General features: G+C 33.6%; 1 protein-coding gene across 1 annotated transcript; it reads left to right on the top strand.

Annotated features, from left to right (window-relative positions):
- The first annotated feature begins 1700 nt into the window (after nt 1–1700).
- Nucleotides 1701–22874, top strand: LOC134260685 (neuroglobin-like). The gene is made up of 3 exons (XM_062743230.1): nt 1701–2411; nt 7895–8120; nt 22528–22874. Exons 1-3 carry the CDS (start codon nt 2167–2169, stop codon nt 22657–22659), a joined length of 603 nt encoding a protein of 200 aa, XP_062599214.1. The 5' UTR covers nt 1701–2166; the 3' UTR covers nt 22660–22874.
- The last annotated feature ends 275 nt before the right edge of the window (nt 22875–23149 follow it).

Raw genomic sequence — 23149 nt, forward strand, 5'->3', positions numbered from 1 at the left:
TGGATAAAACTATGCATTTATTAATATAATGATAATATTTTTATCAATTTGCATGACTGAGTGATATCTATTTATATGAGAACAGTGTGCGCTTGTCCCTTAGTTTAGAAGTTTGAACTTGAATGTATTTTCAATATATACTCACCGTCAATAGAAACGCAACACCCTTAATTTAGAAATTTAGGCATCACATCCAGTAAAGAAAGAAGGATTTTTTCCTTGGACTTTTAGTACAATACTTATGATTAACAGCTACAAAACCTTGAAAACCCCAAATATTGTTAAAATTTTTATTAAAAATGCAAAATTGTGATTTCTGATATTAGAGGGCTAAAAAGCAACTTCCGGTAATGGAAAGAAATTTATTCAACCGTTAAATAACTGATTTGGCAAAGTAAAAGATGTCCTAATTTTTTGTTACATAGTTATATCCCGTATATAATTTTCACCCTAGAATTAGAGTGTTGGGTTTCTATTGACGGTGAGTATATGTTAAAGAAGCCATAGGTTAGCGCTGTTAATTACCATGATTAAATTAAGAGGGCGCTTAATATTTTGGTCAAAAATTTAATACTCAGTATAATCATGCCTTTAGACGTCCACTAGGATGAAGTGACCATTGAGCCTAATCCACGATTTCAGAGGTCATGTATTTCACACTTGAAGTAAAAGTTCTTTCACTTATTATAATCATACCAACAGATGACTTCTTGCTGTCCATGAACAAACAAAATTTTGACTGTTGCGTTTTGATAATCCCCTATATTCTCAGATTGGCCAATATTGGTGAAGCAACGCCGGTACGGAGGCCAGTCGGTTGAGCCTCGCTCCGTGATCGGAAGTCACGGCCGCGACTGACCTATAAGTCATTTAAAATAGTTGTAGCAACTGTTCTTCGCCGGGCGAAATATTGTGTATTTCTGATGACAAGGTCTTCCCTTGAGTACCATTGATTTTGATCTTTTGGCCTTGATCTTTGAATTTGACTCACTTAAAAAAAAATTACTAGCTATAACACTTTAACGATTGGTGCTGAATCTTTCTTACATTTAACAAGACATATCTTTTCTCTGGGTAAGAATATTTTCAATCTCTTTAACTTGACCTTGGACTTGGACTTTGACTTGACTTCGCCAAATGCTGTCATATTGGTCATCAGTATTTCACATCTATTGTTCCAACTGTAAAAATAAATTGGATTACAATTACATTATGTTAACAGAAAAATCTTCGATAATAAATTATTTCAGTATTTGAAGTTAAAAAAGAATTGTTTTCTCCATTTTAATCACGCAAAACCAGCTATATGTACATCTATATAGTAGTAATTAAATTTCTTGTTTTCTAGACACGTGGCGAGACATACTGGTATATCTCGTTTAATTGCAGATCTCGTACATGTTAAACAGACGATGACAACTCCAAACGATAAATCACCCATATCATAGGAAAACAGAGCCTACCTTATGATTTGTAAATGTCAAAACATAAATCATCTCAAGACGAACAGATAATGCGTGCATGGATGTGTTGCTGAAAATGAGAAATTCTAAGAATATATTAAAAGCCCTGTTAAATAACAATAAAAACGTGTTAAATTTGTGAAGAGTATACACACCCTGTCATGCTTATCTGAAATCTTGGCCAACATCTTTCTAACAATATATCTGTAGAAAATCACTAAGAGCAATGAATATCTACACCGTTTCTTCAAACTCGAGATTACTTTCAACCTGTTTATATTAACCATAAGTTAAAGAAATTAATGGAGAACAGAATGCTGTCTAGGAACCACCTGACCAGCCTATCCAGCTTTGTATACACCTATCATTAGACGTAGCTGTACTGCTGCTATTCACAGTGGAACCATTTCTTGTTCAGTTAAGAAGGCGACATACCGGCATATTGATCATGGCACCACAGCGATTCAATGCGGCTGCTCGCTGATTTTACCATTATAATTGGTTTCTACGAGTATTAATATACCATACGCATGGAATATTCGTGAGTTCGTAATATAAATTGATGGTCATGTGTTAACAGGGGGTTTGACAGTCCAAACTTTGGACATCATTCTGTACATCAACTGATTTCAATCTAGAAGGTTTAAAAACAATGACATAGCGGGAAAAGTTTGAAAAGCAAGTTAAAGACTTTTTGAAAACCATGGGTTGTATAAATGCCAAAAAACGAAGAAAGGAGGCCTTGCGACAAGGACTTGAAATTTCATCATCGAAAAGAAAAACTTACTTGAAGACCAACGAGGAATCAGCAAACGGTTCGCCCTTCCACAGCCGGGACCCTGTCCCTCCAATACCCAACCTAACGGAGAGACAAAAGGAGCTGATCATGCAATCCTGGCAAAAAATACAGGAAGATATGTCAAAAGTAGGCGTTGTCATGTTTATGAGGTAATGCATTTTTAGAACTTTATTTTATTTGAAAAACCTGTGATAAATTATTTTTTTAAAATCTATTTCTTTTTAAAAGTTATCAATGTATAATGAATAAATTATAAATTATTTGTTGAAAGTTCTGGTATTTTTCACTTTTGTACATAAAATCTTCAAATCTGGTCGCCTTCATAAGGCTTGTAACTTCTTACAAAATGTGAACGTGTAGAAATCCAGTTATTAAATTGAAAGGGTTTTTTTTTCGTTTTCAAGTTATTATCTTGAGGGAAAATAATTGCTTGATATTAATGCTCTGAGTTCAGTGTATGCTTCAAACAGAAAAATGACAGTCGTTTTTGGAAAATACTTAGTCATCTTAGACATGCCTCTTAATTAAAAAGAAAGGATAAGGGATATTAATTTAAAGTCGTAAAGGATATAGAATTACAAAGATTTTACAAAGATCAAATATTTTTCTCCACCTCAGTGCCAATGATATCCCAGTATTATATGTATTATACCTCCCAAATACAACAAAATCCCTTGAAATGCATTCAGGTTTACTATGTATTTAGTTGCAAAGTTCGATTATTTTATACAACATTATGCAAAGACGAGCAATCCAAAGCTAAGAATACTCATCCTGAAAATAAGTCAAAATGTGGCGGCTTTCCTCCTAGTCACCTATAAGCCAGTATTGATCTAAACATAATTAGTTATTGGACAGATTTACTGATCATAAATATTTGCGTTGAACACGGGGTGTTTGAAGCCTTTTTTATGAACGTTCCCACTGTTCAACCATGTTCTTATATTACTAATTATATATTGTTCTTTGACTTTGCTGTCCATATTCCTTTGATGTTAGCATGATGGTTCTAAGGATATTAGACGTGTAAAAGTTCGTTACAAGGAAAACAAATGCACACTATGGGGTCATCAAGCGAAACAATTTGCTACAAGGAAAATGCAGCATAAAACGTTGTTTTAACAGGATTTCTGTATCATTGCGTTTGTGACACATTTCGTTTGATGGCGAGAATGATAGAAAGAGACAAGCTTGTTTACCAGAATCTACGTTTTAGAGTGATCTCAAGTTGATTTTAAACTGTTGTTACAGCTACTCAGAAGTTGCCAAAAACTATTTACTAAACTAAAAGATAACAGACCAGACACATTTATTTTCTTGCAACAAAGAAAGCTCTTAATAAGGTTAATATATATAAATTGTATACTCTTTGCGAGTTCATCCATCCTTAATGAGAGTTTCTATTTTAATAAAAATTAATTCAAAGCATTTTTTTTAAAAGGAGTAGGTCTCTACCGGTATTTAAATTTTGATATATTTTGATGTTTTTTTGCTTGATCTGAGAACTTGTGGATTTTCTCCTTTTTATTCAAGAAATAAATAAATCCATATAATTCGCAAATTTATGAAGTCGTCTTAATTTCAAATGAAAATTACATTGGTGCTATACTCACCAACCATCATCTTTCAAGGTTTTTGTTTAATTGTTTGTTTTCGTAGAAAAATAAAACTTGGATTTTATTCCCATAGTGCTCTCTTTAAAAGTCTCCAAGAAACAAAAATTATAATGCAAAATGCATGTTCCATCTGTTTGAGTAAATCACAAATTTATTGAAAAGGGAAGATGATGAGTGGAAAAAACCCACAGCTTTTATGCACACACAAACTCTAATCAGTTGCATATCAGTTTTAAGCCATGCAGTAAGAAACACAAACTTTATTCGATTGTCAACAAAATTAACCTTAACATTACCAGACATGTACGCAAGAAAATATTTGATAATGTCTGAATTATAATGCGTTGTGTCATAAAATAAATTCTTTTTCATGCCCAAAAAATAACATTATTGACGATAAATTCATATCTATATAATGAATAGATTTATATAAAAGTTTTGTGGAAGTGGGACATAAATCAAAGATATCAATTATTATTTTATTTAATTCCTTATGCCTTATTCTTGCAAAGTTATTGTTTTTATTCAGTGTTGAACTTAAAATGTATATGTATTGGTTTGCCTGCATTTTGACGAATTTAAAAGGAACGATAAACCTAGAAAAACTTCCTTTATTGAACAAAATTGAATTAAATCTAAACTTTAACTTTCCTTTGAGTAATTGAAGTTCAATTTTTAATTATGAATAAAATATTCTACAATTTATCAGCACTGAAGACTTTATCTCTAACATAATTGTTGCATACACACACAAAAGGAAGAAAAACAAAATTTGATAGTGCAGTAGTTTTCTACATTCTTTGACACAATTTTTCAACATAATTGTTAATCTCTACTTTTTTGAAGTTTTTTTTGTAAGTTTACCAAAATGAGCTAACTTCTGTATTGTAACAGATGTTCTATCAGTAACTGGAATGGTTAGAACGGAGGTCTAGCTAACAGTTGATGCTTATAGATCGCGGGCTCGTAATCGTATGTGGAGAAAAGGCATGAGATGAACCTGTGTCGCAGTCGTTGATAGCATAAAACAATCCTTAGATCTTAATATTTGAATTACAGGCGAATATAATAAAGAAGTCTTGCATTAATACTCAACAAGAGGAAAAGGAGGGTTGTTGTTGTCACCATTTGTCAATAGCACTTTTACAGAATCTCATTTTACACACGCAGACGCCCCTAAAACTTTATGGAACTTTTACAGTAATACTTTGTGAATATGTCATTGGAAAATATTTTTTATTTTACACACAGGTGCTTGCAAGATTACACCTTGCACTTTGCCATTATACTCATATAGGGGGCTGGGGTACCATTTGTGAACCTTTTATTTTTTTACTGTGTTTTTTTTTCCCTCAGGTTTTCTTAAGTATATTTGATAGATATACAGTAGTTGGCCATAATTTAGTTCCCAAAATGGCCGCCGTAGTTAAATGATGGACTATCCTGTTGCAAAGCAAAACTTGAATAGCAGGCAAACAATAATACACATTTACCTAAAGCTACTAGTATTTCGTTACGTATCCTTTTGCTTTGATTACAGCTCTCTCTTTGGAATACTTTGATATAGGTTTTTTTATATAATGTAAAGGAGGTGATGCCCAGATTTCACATACTCTCTTCTGACAAAGTTTTACGGATTTTTTTAGTAGTAATACTTTGTGAATATGTCATAGGAAAATATTTTTATCAAAAAAAGTATAAGAACCCTAGGAGTACGGAACACGGAAGGGGTCCCATACCCAAGCACCTGTGATTTTACATAATGCAAGATTACACCTTGCACTTTGCCATTATACTCATAAAAGGGGGCTGGGAAACAACATGTCTTTTATAATTATTTTCAAACAACCTTGAAGAAATATTTTCAACAAAATTGTGAACCTTTTATTTTTTTACTGTGTTTTTTTTTTTTAGATTTTCATAAGTATATTTGATAGATAAAAAACCCATATAGAACTCATTTTTTTAATACTCAGAAGATAAAATTAAAAACCCAATAATTCCGGATGCAGAAAGGTTAGAATTTTTATATTGCCCTACTCGGAAACAGGGGGAACTAAATTATCATGATTTGAACAATTCAAAAAAACTCATTTTTTTTAGAATCTATACTACGTATATACTCAAGGATGCTTCCACATACGTTTCAGATATGGGATGATAAAGAAACATTTCTCTAGCGATGTGTTATCATTGTCATTAAACCAGCAAGTTCGTATCAAAGATCTTCGTGACAGAAACTGATTGAAACAAAGTATGCTTTTACCAATACATTGCAGTAGCTTTCCTTATGACGGATTATTCACATAAACCCTGTATTTAGCTATTTACCGGTACAATTTTTGTAAATTGCAAGCAACACGGACGCCCACCAGTCAGAAAGGAAACGTACTACAATGTAAAATCTGAAAATATGCCCTCTAAGAAAAGCAGTTATCAGTATGTACAGCTAAACTCGATAACAAGTACTTACACCTACATGTATTCGTATGCGGAAAAAAAGGATCAGAAAGTGACAATTATGATATCAGGAGAACTATGCAGCAAAGTATACTTCATTGTGGTTTTATATATAATTTATCAAATTCGTTCATTCTTCACATTTATTTCTGACTAGGACTGGTCCCTGGGGAAATGTCTATGTATTTATGTTGTAATGTTGTGTGGAAATAAGCAATTGATTCCCTGGCACATAAGACTCCGTATTATTTGACAGTGGTGGTGTAAAGAAAAAGAAAATGTGTTTAACGTATAGAATAGAAACGTAGAATTGTAATGTGCATATGGTCCATGGGCCTCTTGATGAAAGTCTTGTTAATGCATGTAAATACACATTTGAAGCTTAAATCTTGAAGTTCTGATGAGGACTTTTTTCAATCTGTTTTACCAATACTAGCAATATTTTGAAATCCCGGTAGATTTACATGTAATATATATTCCTTTTATAATGAATAAAAGGAGTCTTTGTGGCGTCTACAGTATAGGAATTACTGCAAGTCTCTCAGAAACTTAATAAAGTGTGAAAGAAATATTCTGAACATTACTGGTCTAGCACGTCTACAAAAAACTTAATTGTGTAGCCAGTAAATATCATCCATTGACTGCTACAGGAGAAGGAACAAAAATTACGCCTATTTAGATGTAGAAGCTACATTCTATTCCTTCGAGGACTAATGATAAAAGTTGCAACCGAACCTAAAGAAAATTGTTTTTGTACTTCAATCAAAATCCATGCCTGCAAGACAAAGACAATTTGTAACGTTTAACATCGAATTCACATCTTTAATTTAGATCCCACGAAATAGAGTAATAACCCTTCCTTGGATTGAATTGGACAAAAACCATGACATCAAGAAAAAAAATACTTAACTCAAAAGAAACTTAATATTCGCTTTCTTTGACATTGCTGGAATTTCCATTTCTCTTCTATTTTGAAAAGGTTTTTGTTTTTGACAGAACTTCTAGGTCTTTTCCTAAGAAATACTTTTGCCGGTCTGTTCAATATTTACAAATTACTCTTTTTTTGAGGATAAATTTTATGCATTATGTATTTGAATAACACGGCATCTCAATGCGTATTACGCAATGCAGTATTAAACAATAGTGATCGCTATGCAATGAAGAATTGCAGCGAGTACTGTAGTTTTTGCTCTCTAAAGTATATTTTTCATGATATTTAATATTTACAGATTAAAAACAAAGAACTGCTACATGTTGATGTATAGTGTGATTCTAGTATTGCTCAAGAAATGCAGTAATAAAGTTATATTTAATGGTAGGCCTACATAGAAATCAGTTAATTATGATCAATCTTACAGATGGATGTACTTGTCTAGACGTGTTTATATCGTTTTACCATACAGTTCTGTATAATGTAAGTCATAATATTAAAGCAAACATAATTATTGCAATGATTAAAAACAATATCTTTACAACACTGTGACACCTAGGTATAACCTATGTAATTTGAAATATATTAATCTTATATGCTTCGTAAACTAAAATGAATATTGTAGGTTGTTCGAAACACATCCGGATGTTCAAGACGTGTTCATGCCATTCAAAGGTTTGTCACAAGACGATCTCCGGCACAGTTCACAACTTAGAGAGCATGCATTGAGGGTTATGGGAACAGTTGAAAAATGCCTGGCAAGAATCAATGAACCTAAAAAAATGGAAGAAATGCTGCATGACTTGGGGACAAGACACGTGATGTACAGCGCCAAAGTGGATTATGTTGACGTAAGTAGATATGGCCGACTTGGTGAACACGTGTACGAGCAAATTTCTTACTATTCATATTTATATTTTGATAATAAATGGTATAGTAGAAGTCAATGACTTTGTTGACAAACAGAGCATTTTCTTTCACTGAAATCTTATTTATCCTATTCCTAAATGTTTAAAATTAATGCATTACTGTGTTTTTTCCCCCGGATTTGTAACCAGTACATCAAATAGAATTCTACATTCCTTGTATTACTGATATGATATGAAGTTAAAAATCCTTGTATACAATCTATCTATCATGCCTGCAAATGATATAATCAAACAAAAAAGAACATCTTTAAGCATAGATTGAATTGTTTCTGCAGTATATTTATGTAACAAACCTCTTAAAAAAGCAAGAAAATTCGGGGGAAATAAGCGACGTGTCAAAACACTATATACCGATATCTGTGATAAAATACAGGTTTTGTTTTGAAAAAAATGTGAGAAATCTATCAGTTGGACAAGGTGTTCTTCAACTTATCTTGGGCTTCACTTGTTTATCTCTAAACAAGAGAATGTAGCTTGCAAAATCGCCATCTTTTTTTCGTAAATGTATGTAGAGCGAGGTCTCTTGAAGAAGGAGAGCAGCATTACAGATGATGAACGCTGTTTCCTCCGAAGACAAGCTTAACCCATCAATATTTATTTTGCAGCCTGAGCGGACTAAATGAAAATCCTGTCAGAATCTTCCGTTACCGAATGTTAAACATCTAAAATGAGAACTCTAATGGGATAGCTTTGCAATTACCAAGTCATTATTATCCTAAACGACACTGTCTTTCCGACAAATCGCGTTATATTCATATTGTACAGATAATTTGCAAAAAAAAATTAATCTTTTTTATGGCTGTAAAATGGAAGTTTCTGAGGATCACGTATAGATATGCCCTTGCATATAATAAATTATAAGCCAGTTGCAAACTATCTGCAATCAATTTACATTTCATTGATATATAGCGCATTCTGTCCGATTTTTGCTGGTCTTTGTTACAACTACATATATATGTTATAGTTTTAAAAAACGCAAAATTATTTTTACAAACATAATATGTTGTAAAAGAGGCCCTAAAACTACATCTTAGATTAAGAGATCTGTTAGACACACCGCTCACCTGAATTACGTTCGTTTCGGTTTTTGAGAATTTATAAATATTTTCCTATTCAATGTAAATCTTTGATCCCCTATTATGGCCCCACCTAACTACCAGAGGACATGTCTTAATCAATTCAAATTTCATCATTTTTGGCCTAGAGGTTCTTGAATAGAGACGTTTCTCTTCAGTCAATGCAAAAACTGTGATTCTTTATTGTTGTCTATTATATATCTAGAGACCACGATTTGAACGATTTAGAATCTATATAAAAAGGTTGGAAACAAAAAAACAGTGGAATATTTTCCTATATATTTCCATGTAAAACTTTTATCCCCTATTTTGACCCCAACCTACACCCTTGGAGCCCTTATTTTAACAGTTTAAAATCTACAATACCTCAGGAAGCGTGTACGTAAGTTTCATATTGTCTGATCAAGTGTTTCTTGATGGAAGAATTAGTAATCCTGTCATATTGTTGTCTTAGTTATCTCCCCATAGTAGGAGGCTTGGCCCTTTATAATTTTATTATTTAAATTAAAAAAATTCAATTATTGGGGGGATAAGTGTTTCACAAATATCTCTTGTTGCTTTTGTCTTAATTAATGAGTAAGATGTTGGACTGAAACATCCGATACCCTTGACCAGTGAAATTTAAAATATGAGAAACAAACAAAAGCTAGATGAACTGACCAATCATAAAATTTAGTGTCATTCAAACAATGGTATATACATGTGTAAATGCGTTTAATACCATGTAATGTTAATTTGCAAGGCGGAGGCCAGATAACGAAGTTATTAAAATGGTAGGTGTTCACAGAATCAGACTTGACTGATTAAGCCTTCCTTACTCTAAAGGTACTTATCACTGAGCGCAACATCTTAACAAATGAAAGGCTTATTTAAGTTATTTAGCTAGATAGGACTAAACAGTGAGCAGAATCGAGCCAGCATCGATATCGCAGAACATTACATTTATTACATGTTTAATTCCCATTGATTTATTTTATTCCAGACGTGCTTCTAAGTGATAAACTTGTAATTCGAGCAATATTTCGAGAAGAAAATCTGTCAGTGTGACACACGAATAACCTAGGATATGCATGTTTTAAATACTTAATAATATAAAAAATTTTAAGGTTGAAATGTCACAAAATAAAATATCAGTATTTTCTGGAATGAATTATCTATACCAGACTTCTTTAGCTGCGTATAAATAGTGATTCTTACAAGCGATTCGGTAAGATATTTTTAAAAAAGATTAAATTCTTTTATCATGGAAACTTGGATCACCCATAGTAGTCATACCAAATTCCAAAGGGTCATAATTTTAACAGCCTTGAATCTAAAATACGAAAAGTTTCAAGACAGCTGCGATAAAAATTATTACTATGAAGTTTATGCTTACAAAATTTTTAAGGAACATAAAACAACAAAAGTTAGAAAAATGGTGAAAATTTCAGCTTGATACCTTAAATATCATGAAATAAAGACATTATTTGTTCACCCGGCGCAGTCGCCATTTAGTTGCATGACGCCATTGTTACCTAATATACTTATCTTGATGAGATTCCTTGGAGTTAAGTAAAGATTAAAAATCGTCCTGTTTATATAAAAATGTCTTGAATAGCTAAATTTCAATGCATATGATATTGTAAATAGATCTATACATGGTGAAAGATTTCAACTTAATTATAACAGCATATTTGCTTGTAGGCGTTCCACATCTATCACGCATGATCAATGTCACTTTTCTACGTGACAAACTTTGAACGATCTTATTTTTACTTTTACATTTCTCGTCTCTTTAATCTCTCTTGATATTTAAAAAAAATGTACTTTGAATGCATTTTATTTTTCAATGGTTAAGTATTTCCTAGGTATATTCCATTTTTTTTTTTTACAGGGGTGAAACTTATAGCATGTTAGAAAAAAAAACCCAACCCTCATTCTGATGTCACTACAACTCATAAATTGTTTGGACATTTCATATAAAGTGTACTATGAAATTTCATAGAACTTACAGAATGGGGCTAAAATTGCAAATTTTACGGTATAATATTGTAGTACCGCATGGGTGAATTAATGGCATTTTTGGATGACAAATGCTCATATTAAAAAAAGTTTTTTCTCATGATCAGTTATACTTAGGTAGAAAAAACGTAATCTTCGAGGTTTCGCCGCCTAGACATTAACCGTTGCTTTAAAAAAAAATCAATTTATTAAAAAAGATAATTAATGATGTAAAGTTAATTATATTAATAAAAAAGATGCTGATTAAACGTTAAAAAAATCATTGATGTATCTTCAGCAGTTTTAATTTTATGGCGCTAGTCCACGAACTTTTCGAACAACTCGCGTACATATGAATGCTTCCATTCCATTTAGATATTACTGATCGTGGCTTTCCTGTTATTGATAAGACCCATAGTGGCTTTCCTGTTCTGAAGTAGAACCCCCAATACTTGACCGACTGATTCTTGAAAAGATTTTTAGCTGACCTGAGCTAAAGGCTAAAGTGAGCTTTTCTGATGACCTGTTGTTCGTGCGTCCGTTTGTAAACTTTTTACACTTTCAACTTCTTCCCAAGAACCACTGGACCAATTTAAACCAAACTTGGTACAAAGCAATGTTTGGATAAAGTGAAGTTTAATTGTTAAAATGAAGGACTGCGTCCCCTTCCAAGGGGAGATAATCAAGAAAAGAAAAAAAGGGGTGGGGTCATTAAAGAAATCTTCTCAAGAACCACTGGCCGGAAAAGCTGAAACTTATGTGGCATCCTGGGGTAGTGTAAATTTTATATTGTTCAAATCATGAGGGCGGGGCCACAATAAGGAATCTAAGTTTTACATCGAAAAATATAGGAAAAATCTAAAAAATCTTTTTCGTAAGAATCATTGGACCAGAAAAGCCGAAGCTTATGTGAAAGCATTCAGGGGTATAGTGTAGATTCTCAATTGTTCAAATCATGACCCCCGGGGGTAGGGTGGGGGCCACAATAGGGAATCCAAGTTTTAAAATGAAGTTACATGAAAAATCTTAAAACTCTTCTTTTCAAGAATCTTTTGGCCAGAAACTTATGTGGAAGCATTTTGGGGTAGTGTAGATTCTAAATTGTTCGATTCATGACCCCTGGGGATTGGGCAAGGTCAAAATAGGTATTACTAAGAGGAAAATATGTTAAATAACAGAATGGGCAAAGTTACTCAGGCGAGCGATGTGGCCCATAAGCCTCTTGTTTAAGATGCTCCCATCTAATTTTAATCTGTCTTTATTATTTCATATTGAAAGAGGGCGTGACCCTTCATTATCTAAACATACTCTGTGCCACATTTGTTAAAATTGGCCCGGTTGTTCTGTTGAAAAAGATATAAAAATTTAACGACGACAGATTAACACAGACTCTGCGCCCTGTTATAAGCACACAGACCTATTTTTGTATTCAAATAATGCAAATATGTCCAAAACCGTATATATGTACTTAAAAAATCTAATAAAATAAGAAAACACTAGCTGTGGCCTTCAACTCAACATTTTGAAATATCAACGACATATTGTCAATGAATGGTCATTTCCATTTTTATGTCGAAACGATACATGTATATCCCGGTGAGCTTGAATGAAGGATATGGAAAAAACGAACAGTATTCAATATCAAAGTCCATAAAAAATGCAAAATAGGAGCAGAGCAAACACGGACCTCTAAAACATCAGAGGTGCGATCAGGAGCCATGGAGGAGTGAGCATCCCCTGCTGACCGCTCACACCCGCCGTTTGCTCCTTATCATGATCGGAAAAATCCATCGTCAGTTCAGTGTATAAATAATGGACTAACAATTAGTATTAAAAACGTAAGTCAGCATTTGACTCAATGATAAATTGTATCTGCTGGCAAGGTCATTGTATCGACCAAAGAACTTAAGAAATGATGACTTTAAACGAGACTGCTGATGTTCTTGTTTCATCAACTTGTTTGTCAATAATTTACCTCGTTTTAAAAAATTGATCTTACGTAGAGCATGTTCTTGCGTATCGAATCAACTGAGATATATAAACGCCGTATACAGGTGATGAAGGTATATTGCTGCATAAGTAAGGGAAGTTGATGATATAATAAAAGTTAAAATCATCACGTTAATCATAGAGCTTGGTTGTAAGATTACCATTAACGTCTTTTTCAAGTAAAATATCCAAGTATGAAACAGATGTGTCAGACTCTGTGGTTATCTTTTATCTCAAGCTCAACGGGATCATCACGTTTATCATAAAGCTTGGTTGTTAGATTACCGTAAACGTCGTTTTCAAATAAAATATACAAGAATGAAACAGATGTGTCAGACTCTGTGGTATCTTTTATCTCAAGCTCACCGGGATATATCGTATCGACATAGGAATGGAAATTACCATTGTTAATTGACAATACGTCGTCGATATATCTAAATGTTGAGTTGAAGGCCACAGCAAGTGTTTTTTCTTATGCATAAGATTTTGCACAAATTCTGCTTCATACGAATTCAAAAATAGGTCTGTTAATAACGGAGCACAATTGGTACCCAAGGGAATTCCAATAGATTGTTGGAACACTGGTCTCCAAATATTAGATATTGTCAATCAGAAACTCAAGCATCTTTCTGATGTCAATTTCAGAGTACATGTGTGTACAATCAGAATGTGTTTTAACAAAATAATTTTGCAAATGATCAATGACCAAGTAAGTACGTTTACGAGTTCAATTTTATTGAAAAAAAAAACAGCTGTCAATGATATCAAAAAGCCTGGACTTTAATTTATCATGGAAAATGGTTGTGTATAAAGTTGAAAAGTCGTAAGTTTTTCAGCTGTTGAGTATCCACATCTGATTCAAACCACTTCTTGAATGTATTGTTGCACAGTACTCTTGAAGTTTTTCCTTCACTACTGTCAATATCTTAGATAGGAGTATAGAAAGAAGCTTGGTTGAAAATTTACTGGAACTCTCAATGTATCTTTGTTTGTAAGGATTCTTATGAAGTTTCTTTATCCAATATATACCACACAAAGTCTGACACATCTGTTTCATACTTGGATATTTTACTTGAAAAAGACGTTAATGGTAATCTAACAACCAAGCTCTATGATAAAGGTGATGACTTCAACTTTTCAATCGCCATTATGCAGCAACATGTACCATGGGCATGCTCTACGTATGAACAATTTCTAAGAAGAGGTAAATATTACCAAAAAAGTTAGTTAAGCAAGTGTAATAATAGTCTCATTTAATCATTTCTTAAGTTCTGTGGTCGATACAATGACCTTGTCAGCAAATACAATTTATCATCGAGTCAAATGCCGACACTTATTTCATATTAATTATTAGGCAGTTATATGCACACAGAATTGTCGATGGATTTTTCGTTATTTCCCGATCATGACGGGGAGCACACGACCGATCGGCAGGGGATGCTCACTTCTCCATGACACCTGATCCCACCTCTGATTTTTTGGAGGTCCAAGTTTGCTCTGCTCCTATTTTGTAATGTTAAATGGACTATTGAGCTTGTCGTGAATACTGTATCTCCGTATATTGAGCCTTTGGCACAGGTAAGCTAAATCACATTACAAAATCCAGACAACAGTGAATTATTTTCAACATCTTGATTTAAGTCCAATATTAAGGAACATGCCCCCCCCCCAAAAAAAATAGGGGCCACAACTTTGGTAAAAATAGGCCAAAACAACACCGAAATCAAAGATCTGAAAGTTAATAATATGAAAAAATCAGCGTGATCTTGCAAAGAACATTGGCCGAAAGTCATCACTATGACGGAACAACAGAATGACGGAGGCAAAGCTGTGACACTATATGCTCCGGCTATTTCATAGCTGTAGCATAAAATAATATTAATGATACTAAACTTAGTAATAGTACACATGATCCGACTACAAGTATTCTAAATCATTTTTTATGCCCCCGTAAACGAAGTTTCGGGGGGTATATAGTTTTTGTCGTGTCCGTCCGTCTGTCTCTCCGCAAAAAAACTTTTACCTTGCCCATAACTTTTGATTTAGTGAAGTTATGACTTTGATATTTCACAGTGTATTCCTTGTGACAAGACCTTTCTTTGGGTACCACCAAATTTGACCTTGACCTTAGAGTTTGACCCACTTTTAGACAAAAATTCTAAACTTTTACTTTGGCCATATCTTTTGAACAGTAGATACATGTACATGTACCAGAACATTTATACTTCAGATTATGTATTCCTGGTTGAAAGACCTTTCATTGGATACCAGCAACCTTGTCCTTTTGACCTTGGAGATTTCCGTACTTGTGAAAAAACTTTAACCTTGGCCATAACTTTTGAACGGTAAGGGTTAGGGCTTTCATACTTCACGTGTAATCCTTGTGAAAAGACCCTTCATTGGATACCAAGAACTTTGACTCTCTGACCTTCACCTTGGAGTTTGACCTACTTTTAAAAAGCAAATCTTGACCATAATATTTAAAGGGTTAGGGCCAATGCTTTCATACTTTACATATTTAATTCTTTGACAGGACTTTTTATGTGGTAGCAAGACCTTTGGCCTTAGAGTTTGACCTACTTTTAAATTTTTTAAACCTTGGCTATAACTTCCGAACGGTTAGGGCTAACGCTTCCATACTTTCATATGTATTTTTTGTGGCAAGGCCTTTCATTGAATACCAATGACCTTGTAGATTTCCGTTCTTATGAAAAAACTTTAACCTTGGCCTACTTTCATATTTCACAATTGTTTTTCCAGTGAGAATACCCTATATTAAATTTGCATTTTAGAAAAGTTTAATCTTTGCTATGTTGCCATACGGGGGCATCAGTGTTTCACAAACACAAATTGTTTAATTGAAGAAAAATAACTACTGCCAGTATTTTTACAATAATTATTTTGAAAGTGCAAGTGCATATAGGCAAGATTCGAAGATTCGATACATTGTACTGGTCCTTTTTACCACTATTTATAACATGTCCTTTTGGACTGAATATAATTCTTGTAGAAGTTTAAGACAAACAAGTGTAAGTCAAACAAGTCTAGATTTTTACATCATGTTCTGCTAAATCAACACTTTTTGAATATCATTTTCCAGAAAGACTTGTCATACAAAGACGGAATTATGTTTTTCTTTTAGCCTTTTTATCTTAATACTAGAATCCATGCAGTCTTAAGATGTTCGAAATATAACACTCAATAGGAAATTGCATCTAGAGATTCTTCGGTTAATAACTCTGTTTTTTTTCGATTAAATGATAATGGTGATAGAAGATCAATGTCTTTTGTATTGTGAGTGGTAAATTGGAAAATACATCACCAAATTACTTAAAAGCGCTGCAAGAATTAAACTTCCATAAAACGATGACAGATTTCTATGGGTTTTACATGCCGAATGCAGACGGATCTGAGAGTGAAAATGGCATGTCTGTGGATTTTCATAATTGAACTTATTAAAGGAAATATGTTGGGATTTATTGTTCACTGTCTCTAAAGGACTCATGTAAAAGAAAAAATCCGGACGGATGGCTTTGTTTGTCATGCTGACAGGAAATTGAGTTGGCTGACGTATAAATGGTCTTCATATGAGTATCAGTTGCTTATACTCCAACGCCAAGATTTTACCAGCCTAAGGAAAACAACAAAATCGAAATGTGAATTACCTTTCAGAATTTCAATTTTAAGGTTTTCAAAATTATTTTAATGCCAAGATTCGAAGATTCGATACATTGTACTGGTCCTTTTTACCACTATTTATCACATGTCCTTTTGGACTGAATATAATTCTTGCAGAAGTTTAAGACAAACAAACGAACAATTAAAGCAAGATGTGTTTGTGAAACACTGATACTCCAGCATGGCAGCTTATGGCGAGGGCTGATTTCTCATATGAAAGTCAAACTCAAAGGTCAAGGCCAAAATTGTTGCTATCCAAAGGAAGGTCTTGTCATAAGGAATACATCTGTGAAATATGAAAGCTCTAGTACTAAGTGTTCAAATGTGGCCAAGCTTAATTTTTTGAAAGTGGGTCAAACTCTTAAGACAGGGTAAAAATACGCGTACCAATTGAAAGGTCTTGTCACAATGAATACACATGTGAAGTATAAAAGCCTTGGCATCAACTATTCCAAAGTTATAGTAAAGATTTAAGTTTGGTAATTTTTTGTAAAAGTGGGTCAAACTCCAACGATCAAAAAGTCAAATTTGGTGGTATTTGAAGAAAGTTCTTGTCACAAAGAATCACATGTGCAATATGAAAGCCACATCATCACCAACTTAAGTTTTGCGCAAGGTTAAAGTTTTTCGGACAAATATACAGACAGACGGACGGACTGGGCAAAAAAATATATACACCCCCGAATTTTCAATAATAGGGACATAAGTAAAAGGTCATTTGGCCACATCGCTCACCTGAGTAACTTAGGCCTTTCTATTCTTTAACAGACTACCCACTTGTTATACTGTGGCCACGCCCTACCTTTCGGCAATCACAATTTGAACAATTTAGAATCTAAACTACCCAAGGATGCTTTTACATAAGCTTCAGCTTTTCTGGTGCAATGGTTCTTGAGAAGATTTTTAGAGTGTTTTCCAATATATTTCAATGTAAAACTTGGATTCCCTATTGTGGCCCCGCCCTACCCCCGGGGGTCATGAATTGAACAATTGAGAATCTACACTATACCCCAGGATGCTTTCACATAAGCTTCGGCTTTTCTGGTCCAATGATTCTTACGAAAAAGATTTTTATTTAGTATAAAATTTTATATAGATTTTTATTTAGTATAAAATTTATACTACCCCAGGATGCCACATAAGTTTAAGCTTTTCTGTTCAGTGGTTCTGAGAAGATGTCTTTAATGACCCCACCCCTTTTTTCTTTTCTTGATTATCTTCCATTGGAAGGGGACGCGGTCCTTCATTTTAACAATTCAAATGCACTTTATCCAAACATTGCTTTGTACCAAGTTTGGTTTAAATTGGTCTAGTGGTTCTTGGAAAGAAGTTGAAAATATAAAAAGTTTCCAGACAGACGGACAACGGGTGATCAGAAAAGCTCACTTGAGCTTTCAGCTCAGGTGAGCTAAACAAAACAAAAAACAAACAAACAGAAAATAAGGTCATCTTGCATTTAGAGTAAAGCAATACAGAACTTAAAATTACTGACAAGAATTGAAAATTAAATGAAAGAAAGACAAGTATCGCAGTATTGAGCAGATTTCAACTGGACCTGCCCTAGAGCACCACTGGAAGAAGATTATTCAGGATTGTTCAAACAAAGGGCCCACCTTCCGTCTACTGTGTATAACTATGAAAAAGTAGAAAACTGATGACATTTTTTAAGCCATCATCAACATCCAACTGGCCGGAGTACAAAATTTAAGTGAACAAAGCTTAGATAAGGTATACATCCAAAAATTGGGGATATAATGACACCTCAAATCAACCGGAAAATACAAAATTTGATTGAAAGAAATCCTTGAAGAGTATACATTCAAAATTGTTGGATGGGGTGGCACAATATGGGGTCGATATTTTATACATATGGATTTATTAGAAGATATCTTTCATAATTTTCTTAAGAACTACAGGACTATGACGAGTTGTATTAAATTAATATACAAGCTTCCTAAGAAAGTGCAGATTCAAAATTGTTCAGATCTTTCTTTCAAAGAGATAAAAATAGGTCACACTCCTAGTCGAAAAATATCTTTAAAAATCTTCCCAAGAATTATTCCCAAGATTCTTCCAAACATTGCAAGAATGATGGGAGGTCAAGTTTAGCATGAGATATTTTATTATGCAAGCGAAATTATTTCAAGTAAAAAACGGAGCCATTTTAGTATCGAAGCAACCCATATTGTGTAGATTTTAATCCATCGCTACCTACTCGAATAGGAATATGTATGTTTGTTTTTACAAGGTACATGTATATATCTTGATCTGAACTCCCTTGGAATGTTTTTTTTCTGGCAGATCGTTTAATTTACTCTTACTAAAAGCATCTAAAAGAAATCAGGAAATTGTGTTTAACAACAAAAAATCAGTTTTAGATTGTTTCCATTGTGAAACTAGTATAAACTACAAAAGAAAAATCACTTTTTACCCACATTATATGATTATTAAATATTGATCGGGAACAAAGGTTAGTCAGTATAGTGCTTTATTCATGCTTGTGCTAACACCTTCTGGTATAAATCCTCAGGCGAATCTCGACAAATGTGTAATAGTTATCGTAAATTGTAATCCCAAGGGTGGAATCCTTGCGATGTCACGAGTAGATCTCATTTGATCACCCAGTTGTGCCTTCTAAGCCATTGATCATCCGTCTTACAAATTCAAGCAGAGTAAAATGTTTTACACTTCATGCAGCCATTAAAAGAATGATTTCCAATGACGACACAAAGAGCAGTGGTAATGCTTGTTCATTTAAATGAGGTGTCCGATCAATTGTTCCTCTAATTCATAACAGAAAAACAACAATTTCTAAGTATAGTTTATTTACGTCTTATATGCATTTGGTTTATAAATAATCACGTGTGTAATTTTGTTGGGCAAGAAACAATCGGAAATGTTATTTAATGCGGGGGGCTGGGGGGGGGAATGTACGTATATTGTTATTTACACTTAATACAAGAGAGCAAGTGGTCATCATCCCCTGCTCATTAAGTTTATGTAGTATTACAACCTTTAAAGAAGCATGCAGGTGAAGCTGAACACGATTCTTAAATAGGCATACGCCATTTCGGTATCATTATCTACGATACACCAACACCAGGGTCTTCAGATTCATTACACCTGACCTTATTGTCACGGGTACTGGCGTGGAATGGCGACCCGTGTTCGTGCTGGTTATCTTGCATTACCTTTGACGTTGTTTACATTTTATTGCAATTACGTGTATCTGCACAACTATAATTGTAAGTTTCTTTGGTATCTTACTTTCCTGCATTAGACGAAGTGTTACGTTATTATTGTCGCTACTGAGTGCTGTTTAGCTTACGTCCGTCTGTACCGGTGTCGACTGATTACACTGAACAGTGACTTATAAGTCCTGCCCTTTTATATACGGGACTTCAGGTACTGCGAGAATACGAACAATCAAAGTACTGAGACAGTACTGAAAGACGGGGTCAAAATAATCTTCATGCTAGATTTCACAAAAGTGATTTTTTTACGAGTTTTAATAACAACTTTATTTTTTCATTAACATACTAAAAATAAAACTATGAATAATATACATTCACATTTTTCATTTAATTTGATTTGAAGTAGAAATTTTTATAATTGCTTAGTCTGGAAACCTTTCTGAACTGCTCCGAATTTCATCAGGTACGAACTAATAATTTTTCCGGAAGTAAACAATGGATGATGCGTACACATTCTCTAACCAGAGTTGTCTTCCGCTACGCTCACTACACCTCTGTCAACGCTCGTTGTACAAGATTCTTGTACAAATTTTAAATGGTGAAAATTTGAAGTTATAATAGTAATTAATTGTTGTAATTATTGATAAAGATGATAATTTATCATTTATTTCAAACATATATTCCCTCAAAACGACTTATTTTCAAAGTTTTAAGGGAACTATTTTGCGGAGTAAAAATTAAAATCTTAATTAAAAAATCTTTTTAAGTTTTAAAAATTTAAAATAAATATTGTTTTCCTATAATAAATATAATTATAAACGACTATTAATACAATTTTTAATCATTTACAATTTTTCCAAGTATCTTGTAAAACAAGCGTTGACAGAGGTGTATGTGGGAGCGTAGCGGGAACGACAACTCTGGATAGAGAATGGATGCGTACACAGTCATAATAATACGCAGGATAGTACTTTGTCTACTAGTGTTATTTGCAGTTAATATTTTCAGTTTTAAATTATCAAAATACTTTATTAGTTGAGTTAGACAAAGGTTTATATCAATTTCTTCAGTTTGATACAAAATGTTTATGTTTTGATCGAAACAATTTCTGCACTCTTTCGTATGCGTAGATTTAATTCATGTGTTATCACCACGGCTTCCGTTTTCTATTTTTAGGCCTCGGAGAGTAAACTAAAAGACGGGGTCACGTGACCCCGTCTAAAAATGGCGCACACATTCCTTTTATGAATCGTGTTCAGCAGTCGATCACTACCCTTGTTTTATGTTAAAGTTTGACGCAGGACCGAATTTGAGAATCGAACCTGTAACCTCCCGTACAAAAAGCAAGCCCCCACTAAGCTACTGCTATGGGTATGTGCTGCCCATAAATATGAATCCTTGTCAGTTGATGTATAATGGGTTGATATTGCTTAGTAAACTAACTGTTGGTAAATTTTTCCTCATTTCGAAGGCTTTTCATCTTTTATATTTCACACTATGGAGCGAAGAACTAAATGTTCCCATGTTCAGATAAAATAAACACTAAAAACAGAAATTTAATGTTCTAATAAATACCTAATCTCAGCGAGATGTCGTAGGGACTAAAATATTTGGTCGGACGTCCACTACGACATCTCAGTCCACTTCCACACAACTTGATTAGGGATTTTTTGCTCAGATTTCGACCGGTTGTTTCAATCAATACGGGCTGAAATGAATTATCTGCTCGCTTCAACTTTTTCCTTTGAACATCCCTTTAAGTCTCTATCACGATAAAACTTTCCTTGCTTACCTTTAAAATGTTTAAATCCAACAAAATATAAAGTTGTTTATTTTTCCTCTGTAGTGTCCAATTCATTTAAACCTCCGATGTTGAAGAGTTCCACAATAGTCTGCTTTGAATTATTCGTTCTACTACTATTTCCTATAGGAATGAACTATAGTACGAATTATTCAAAGCAGACTATTTTGGAACTCTTGAACATCGGAGGTTTAAATGAATTGGACATTACAGAGGAAAAATAAACAACTTTATATTTTGTTGGATTTAAACATTTAAAAGGTAAGAAAGGAAAGTTTTATCGTGATAGAGACTTAGAGGGATGTTCAAAGGAAAAAAATTGAAGCGAGCAGATAATTCATTTCAGCCCGTATTGATTGAAACAACCGGTCGAAATCTGAGCAAAAAATCCCTAATCAAGTTGTGTGGAAGTGGACTGAGATGTAGTGGACGTCCGACCAAATATTTTAGTCCCTACGACATCTCGCTGAGATTAATAAATACCAATAAATTGTATGATGCCAAAAGAAAAGATAATTTCTAACTGCAAAGAGCCCGAAGAGGTATGTCGCAAGGCTTTAAAGTCATATTGAATTCATTTTAAATATGTACTTTTCTCTTCTTTGCTACAGTTAATTGGTCCGCAGTTTATTTGGGCAATGCAGCCGGCACTGCAGGATCAATGGAACACTGAATTGGAGGAAGCGTGGTCTGATTTGTTTAAGATGATGGCGCACGTCATGAAAAACGCCATGCAGTTCTAATTTGTATCAGGATCTAACCTACCAGTGCCTATTATTCGTTCACCAAAGTTCCAGATGGGCTTAACAGACTGTACATAGTAATATTTTATAGAACAGTTTGTTTTCTTGACACTGTAAAATGAACGAGTAGCAAGGGACGTCTCATGCTTGGTCTAAACCTTAACCATATATTACATTTAAAATTTTAATAAATGTTGTTCATATGTTATGTTAAATATTGAATACTCTCCATATCCTTCATTTCATTACGATATAAGGTAAGTAAATCTTGATAAAATATTGTATATTCTGTTTTCTCACAAATATATACTTCTAAATTTGAACAATAATGTTTGATAAATTAATAACTTTCTGCCTTTACAGTTAAGATTCGGATTTAACGGGGAACACATTCTACTATTGCCAGAACAAAAAGAACACTTTGGCGGAGACGTACGTCTTTTTAGGTCCCTGAGTAAACTCCGAAGACGTTCCGTTTTCGTCCGTCGTG

Source organism: Saccostrea cucullata, unplaced genomic scaffold (genome assembly GCF_032062105.1).
Source record: "Saccostrea cucullata isolate Sc308-1 unplaced genomic scaffold, CSIRO_AGI_Scuc_v1 ctg1675, whole genome shotgun sequence".
Classification (NCBI taxonomy): domain Eukaryota; kingdom Metazoa; phylum Mollusca; class Bivalvia; order Ostreida; family Ostreidae; genus Saccostrea; species Saccostrea cuccullata.

Excerpts from the sequence above, each read along its gene's own strand:
- LOC134260685 (XM_062743230.1), top strand. The coding sequence starts at position 2,167 with ATGGGTTGTATAAATGCCAAAAAACGAAGAAAGGAGGCCTTGCGACAA. Across the intron at positions 2,412-7,894 it reads GGCGTTGTCATGTTTATGAG|GTTGTTCGAAACACATCCGG; the intron begins GTAATGCATTTT and ends TGAATATTGTAG. Across the intron at positions 8,121-22,527 it reads CCAAAGTGGATTATGTTGAC|TTAATTGGTCCGCAGTTTAT; the intron begins GTAAGTAGATAT and ends TCTTTGCTACAG.